Source organism: Ixodes scapularis, unplaced genomic scaffold (genome assembly GCF_016920785.2).
Source record: "Ixodes scapularis isolate PalLabHiFi unplaced genomic scaffold, ASM1692078v2 PGA_scaffold8__174_contigs__length_109621045, whole genome shotgun sequence".
NCBI lineage: Eukaryota > Metazoa > Arthropoda > Arachnida > Ixodida > Ixodidae > Ixodes > Ixodes scapularis.
Window position 1 is genome coordinate 61,141,575 of NW_024609883.1, and position 6,892 is coordinate 61,148,466.

At 48.1% G+C, this 6,892-nt stretch overlaps 1 protein-coding gene and 1 non-coding gene across 2 annotated transcripts; one reads left to right on the top strand and one right to left on the bottom strand.

The window, feature by feature from the left end:
- Positions 1 to 760: 760 nt before the first annotated feature.
- On the top strand, positions 761 to 946 carry LOC121833657. The gene has a single exon (XR_006076749.1). It is a non-coding gene; the product is annotated as a U2 spliceosomal RNA (small nuclear RNA).
- Positions 947 to 2,484: 1,538 nt separating this feature from the next.
- On the bottom strand, positions 2,485 to 6,425 carry LOC121833521 (calmodulin-A-like). The gene is made up of 2 exons (XM_042286906.1): positions 6,067 to 6,425; positions 2,485 to 2,864 (listed from the first exon to the last, which is right to left on the bottom strand). Exons 1-2 carry the CDS (start codon positions 6,268 to 6,270, stop codon positions 2,547 to 2,549), a joined length of 522 nt encoding a protein of 173 aa, XP_042142840.1. The 5' UTR covers positions 6,271 to 6,425; the 3' UTR covers positions 2,485 to 2,546.
- Positions 6,426 to 6,892: the final 467 nt, after the last annotated feature.

Consider the following 6,892-nt stretch of genomic DNA (forward strand, 5'->3'; position numbering starts at 1 on the left):
CCGTTGACCCTGCCAAGTTATTTGGTCCTCGCTTTTCAAAAAGAAAGGGACCTATGCTTTGTAATTTTACAGGAAAAGACCGACCTGTGAAATACGCCTTTGACGAACAGTTTAAATTGGTACATGCAGAAGTCGATTTTTGCGGTTCATTTTAGATCGAGCCTGGTAACTTGGAACACCCTACACCGCCCAAAAGTTTAGTTTTTGGTGACATAGCAAATATTAGGTCCACAAAATAGATCTGAGCAACGTTTCGGCCGTAACGTCATTTCTCAGCGGACTAGAACTACCCCCTTCCCCCGCCCCCCTCAAGGTTGACCCACAAATCCACCCTTAACTATCGGCCATGTGCACGCTAACGCAAAACCACGAGAACACCCCATGACACGAGCCAAGAACGCCAGGTAAAAATGCGCCTCCTCCGCCTCCTTAAGATTTCGTGCACATGCCAAGCGCACTTGGACAGCCGACGTGACGTCAGGTGACGTCACGTTGGCTGTCCTCATTGTCCCCCCTTCTCCCCAAACGGAAAGTTGCTCGGTCGGATTCACATATATGTACGCGAGTACATCTCGAGATTTCATTTTGTGACAAACATTAACTTAGAGATACAACTAACTTAATGATCATAGTAATCCTCTTCTAGACTAATGCCATTTTTTTCACCCGAAAAATCGGTAATTGTTGCACAAAGTTAGAGGTACGTGCAGATCTCAGGCGCCTTGTTGTGGAAGGGGTCGAATTTACTGCAAGCAACAGTATCGCTTCTCGGCCTTTTGGCTAAGATCGTAAATAGTTTCTGTTCTTATCAGCTTAATATCTGATACGGACCTTATTGGTCCGAGATATTAAACTTATTTTTGAAAATGGCGTTTACTCGGAGCTTGCTTTGAGGACACCAGGGTTGGCCCGGTTTTGCACTACTTCCGGGACTGGCCTGTTCCTCCGTTGGGGGACAAATGAAATTTCAAAAATGAGATGTAATATATTCACCTTCATCAGCGTTGTGGTCTATCCATGGCGTCTAAGCACTATGCTGCAAACTTCGACAAATTGCTTCCGCATTTATCAATTAAGTGAACTACTCTGCTGAAGATAAGCGTTCATGAAGAGGGAGGAGGCAGGTGGAATGCTGGAACGAGGGGGATGTTTCCTCCTCTCCAGCCTTCTTTTCCCTCGCACTGAACTCTACTGTTTATTCCGTGCGACGCGACCGGCGCGCCGCCTAGCGGCCGTTTCCGAAAATAGGCGTGAGAATCCCAGCAAAACGAAACCACGCCGAGTACATTGGTGCACATCGTATGCGTTGTGTCTCGTGGGGACAAAGTTTCTTAATTTTTCAACTCGCCGATGTTTTGTGGGACGGAAAGAACGATGGACCCGAGCCGTACGACGCGGGAAATTTGGTCTCCCGATCATGCCTACCACTGTGTCGGCACGGCTGACATATTCTACACTGCTGCTTTGCTCTCGGATTTTGCTTTTGTACCAGTGACACCTACACATGTTAGCGCCGATAGGACGAACTGATATACCACCCCACACTCACGGAAATGCAGAGCCGATTTAGTTGGAGGAATGCCCTCCAAAGAAGTTTCGTCCCCATCGTAGGTGTCGAGGATATTTCCTGCCCAGTATGGCATGCAGTCTGCACTTCATGAAGAAGGATTCGGACGGCGCAAAAAGTAAGAAATATGAAAATAAGGAAAACCACAATGAAACTTGGAATCACTGGACAATCGACGCTTGAGTATGGCAGTTTAGGTGGTTGTAGTATTTCAATTTTTTCATTTAAGTTTCACTCGCCACACTAACTAGGTGGCGCCAAGAACTGTTACAGCAAGCCCCGTAGCCAGGCGGCGCTACTGTTCACACATTGAGCCCGTGCGCCCAGGTGGATTTCCCCTAGGGCAGTTGGCCCCCGCGTTGTTTCACCCTGAATACAAGAATACGTGTTTGGACTAGGGAGCCTTCTAGTTTGGACCTTGACGAGGCCGGAGCCACGTTGGGGCAAGGTAAAAAGTGGGGAGGATATAGGAAAGGAGGAGGCGGGCAAAAGTGGAAAACAAAAAAAATGCGCTGTCGCAAAAAAAAAAAAAAAATGTTGGCTTGAAAAGCTCACATTGGAATCGCCAGAATAGTTTCGGATCTACCGAAAACCATCGAAGCCGCTGGCGCAGCGCTGGTATTCACTCTGCGTGGTTGGCAGACGTCGGTGATAGCCGACGCATAAAGGCGATGAGCGTCGTGACGATGCCCTTTTTATGCTTCCTTATTGGCTCCATCGGATCACAGCGCCGACTGCGGTAGGACTTGTGAAGCGGAGTATAGCCCACAATACCACAGTCCCCCCCCCCCCCTTCTAAAAAAAGAAAAAGACAAAAACAAAACACCACCATAAGCTCTTTTTTGACGAAAACAAGAAATGAGAACAAGGTTGAGCCACAAACCGCCGTCTTTTTTTTTTTTTCTTTTAATCCTCGGAAGGCGGCACTTTCGAATCTACATGGGCATAACACAGCCAGAAGAACACAGCCAAGCGTCATTTAGGCAGAGTCCTGGCTCTTGGAAGAGTCCTGGCGCTTGGAAGAGTCTTGGCGCTCCCTGGGCAGGCTGATGGTCTTGATGAACTCCTCGTAGTCGATGTGTCCCTCGCTGGTCACGTCGGCCTCCTTGATGAGCTCGTCGGCCTCCTCGTCGGTCATCCGCTCGCCCAGCGTGGTGACCACGTGCCGCAGTTCAGCCGTCGTGATGAAGCCGTGGCCTTCGCGGTCGAACACCCGGAACGCTTCCCGGAGGTCCGACGCCGGCTCGATGGGCCGCGTGTACGACGTCACCATGCCCATGAACTCGGGGAACTGGACCTGCAGCCACGGGGCGTCACGCGTACACCAACACACCAACGTCGCGGGACAAAAGCATAAAGGCCAATGAACATCTTAGGTTTTTTTAGACTGCAGCTCTTAGGCGCCCGTTTCCGAGTAAAGGGTGTTTTCACTGACATAACTTTGGCCACCATATTTTTGTTGTGAGCTGTCAGGCGTGTTCCGAAGGCGAACATTCCAAGGGCTCACATGGCCACTCAAATGCGTAGACCACAGAAGCTTATAAGTCTTGCCACGCTGACATCTTCTCAACAAGTTGCGATGTAATCCTTCAAACTAGTGAATTTGTTTGAAAAACAAACTAAAAAATATGGCGGATTGACGTCATGTGAAAAAAACCTACAGCGGCGTCGCCGTCGGCGTAACCACCCCGCTACATTTAGCGGGAAATTGAATTGGTGTTGAGGTCACTTGGCGTCAATTTTCCCGCTAAATCCAGCGGAGAAATTGAATTTTTTTATGGGTGACGTGATACGAAGTCATGTGATGTCATTTTCCGGCTAAATTTGGGGAAACTGAATTGGTGCTGAGGTCATGTGACGTCATTTTATCCGCTAAATTTAGCGGGGAAACTGAATTGGTGCTGATGTCACGTGGCGTCAATTTCCCAGCTAAATTCAGCAGGAAGACTGTGGGAGGAGGGGAGGGTACGGAGGAGGAGGGGAGAAGGGAAGGAGGAGGAGGAGGAGAAGGAAGAAAAGAGGAGGATGAGAGATAAGGAGGAGCAGAGGAGGATGGGAGGAGGAGGAGAGGACGGGATGAGGAGGGGAGGGGAAGAGGGGGAGGGTACGGAGAATAAGGAGGAGCATACCCTTCCCTCCTCCTCCTCAAGAGCTGCGCACTAATTTCGCATTACGGACATTTGTAATCGTCTTTCATTTTTTTTATGCACGGAATCCTTTCTAACGGAACTTCCTAATCCCAGAAAGGCGAAGCAACGTTCGTAGTTGCGCTTGTCAATACATGGTATAAGCATAAATAATAGTAAACAGCGCAAATAAACACAAGGACAAGAAGAAGGACACAGACACAGCGTTGACCTACGACATTCGTCTTCCTTTCGTTCTACGAGTATATGCGTTAAAGGAAGCACATAAACACAGGCATGACATATTTTTGTCTAGCCATCCATTGCAGGTACCATTGTCCTTCACACAAATTGATCCAATCCTTTGATGAAGCCGAACTCGCTATTGAATATTCCGATAGACTCTGTACTTATGCACTGGTCTTGACCGTCCATAAGTGTAGCTGGTTGTAATACGCTTCGTGAAACTCTTTAGCCGTCTTTTGGTGATGCTTGCCAGAATTTCTGTTACCAAACTGGGGTGAACATCCACGTCGATCACATTGTACAGCTTAGTGTCCCGATGGTACAGCCGTTAAAGTCAAGGAGCGCTCCCTAGCTCTAACATTTATAAATCTCCCCGTCTGCCCTATATAAACCTTTCCACAAGGCTCGGTATACTAGTACACCAACCGTGCGCATGCAACATGCTGAAACTTAAGTTTCCTCTCGCACAGAGTATGTGGACGTCCTAAGGGTCCAATAGAAGGGCCCAACCGAGGTGACTTCGAGGGAGCCGAAAAGACCACTGGTAAAGATCCTTCGGAGAAAAAAAGCGCCATCTGTCGTACGGAAGGGCAACCAGTGCCAGCCACCATGCTGCAGGGTAGTGGTGCGTCGTTGCGTACGCTGCACAGGCCGTAGACGCTAGTCTGACTGCGTCAGTTCCACGGCCCACGATGCCAACGTGCTTCTGCGTACCCTCTGAACAAGTTTGGCAATAAAGTACGTATATTCGTAAATGTACTCGTTAGCGGTCGATGGGCGCCGGTCGAGTGGGGATATTCAGCGGCGTAGCAGCGCAGACGTTTGCCTGCTCAAGTGCAAGAACGGAACACGAGCCGTTCCCGCCCAACGCTCCTTGGGTGTTTGAGTTAGGGTGCCTTCATGTGCGCTCTGCTTAGGGTGGTGGCATCTCGCCATTTTGTCACACACGTTTATTTTTATTTTTTGTTCAGAAGCGCGTGAAAGAGCGTGTCCCTGCACGCGCTTGTGGCGCTGACTGTGCTATGGCGACATTTTGTTTTCGTCGATTTCTTTGTATTTTCCCCGTGAGCGCGTGCTGTCGGCATGTGGTACTACAAAGGGTGGCATCACCCTAAACAGAAGGACATTGAGGCACCCTAGTTTGAGTCCGGTGTTTTTAACCTCACTTTGTAGCGTTTGGAGGTAAAGTTTCCAAGTTTCAGCTTATTTGAAGAGATCAAAGCGTCAAATACAAATATAATGTTGCTCGTGGTACCGCTTGATTACATGACAGCTTCGCGAGCGTGTTGCATCCCGTATGCGCGAGCTCGCTGTGCTTCCGACTTGCGCGTGTAAATAATCTGTTCGGTAAGCACGAAGTCATGCGACCTCACGCTTTAACCCGCCTGTAGCGTGCACGCACCTGTACAGAGCAAACTTTTATGCAAAGCAACGTGCATGCGCTTGCAACTTCTTTTTCACTACAAACCTGCAGCTCTACGACTACAGGGTTTCAAAATAAAGTTTCGGCTATAAAATGGCGGGAAAAAATCAGAATTTTTGATCATATTTATTTTTGATAAATATGATAATTTCGATCTGTTTTTTGCCGACTTATATGAAGTAGTTTTTTGGTAAATAATTTGGGAATGTGTTTCTTCAACGTGTTCTTTTTACCTGTAAAAAAAAAATTCTCACGGCAATCTTTTATTGCAAGTTTTAATATCCTGTGTACATGTCGTACATCTTTCATAAAATAAGTAGAAAAAAATATTATTACGCGCATGCTTCGGTGGGAAATTGACGGCTTTGCAAAGCATCATAGTGAAACCGTGGCAATCTCCACGCATCGAGCTTTGATATTTTATATGTCAGGAAGACAATTAGCTACGGCCTTCAATTGCGCCTAAATGCACCTCCCAAGAACATGACTTTAAAATAAATTTTTGACATAAATATTGAAAAAAAATAAAGACCAGGACCATGAACGAACGAACTCAGGTTTACAGGCTGCTGAGACTGGCAGTCTCAAAGGCGTGAAATTTTATGTTGCAAAAGAACTGTGGACGCCCCCAGTCGGCCCGCGCTCAGCAGCCGCGGACTGTGCTATGGCCTTGAGGGAATACTCCATTTAGCATGCAGACTTACCCTCCTCTCGGCGTCATCGGCACTGGGGTTCTTGATACTTTCCTTGAACTTGGCGTCGGTGACCAGCCTGCCCGCGGTGCGAATGATCTCGTCGATGTGCACGAAGGGCACTGTGCCCCGACGGTTCTTGTCAAACTTCGAGAAGACCTCTCGCAGCTGGGAGACCTCCCGCTCGCTCAGCTCCTCGTCCCTCTTGCACGACATGGCTGTCTCGCTCGGGTGCGCCTTTCCCAGGCTTCTTCCTTCTTCTCTCTCGGTGCGTTGCGCTTGTTCATTGATGATGATAGGTCTGCGAAATTAAGAAAGAAAAATAGAGATTACGGACTGTTTGGGGCTTCCGATGAAGGACAGTGCTGTTAAACTCGGAGTCCCCTCATTTTGTCTCAAGACACTTCATCCCGGAACAGTTCATCCTCGGCACTTCCAAACATTTATTATTAAAATAAGGCGACCAACCAATCCCTAAATCAGGGGCTTAACGTTCGAAACCTGTTCGGCTTCTTCTGGTGCGATTATGGAGGAAAGGCCCTTTCCTCCATAGTCGCCCCTGCAGAAGAAGACGTTGGCTTCGAAACGTTGGGCCCCTGATTTAGGGAATGGTTGGTCGCCTTATCTTAACAATTACTTCCCCCAACCAGACACACTTCTGTCTAATGTTTGCTTTCACTTCCAAACATACGTTTCATCATTCCCAAGACGTTTTATCTCAGGGACAGTCCATACCCGGATGTTTAGTACCTTCCACAAGCTCAGATACTGCATAAGCTCTGCTGGTACAAAACATCGTGGTATAGAGCCCCTGCAGATAAAAGGTATTGGGACTAAG

Excerpts from the sequence above, each read along its gene's own strand:
- LOC121833521 (XM_042286906.1), bottom strand. The coding sequence starts at position 6,270 with ATGTCGTGCAAGAGGGACGAGGAGCTGAGCGAGCGGGAGGTCTCCCAG. Across the intron at positions 2,865-6,066 it reads CCGATGACGCCGAGAGGAGG|GTCCAGTTCCCCGAGTTCAT; the intron begins GTAAGTCTGCAT and ends CCGTGGCTGCAG.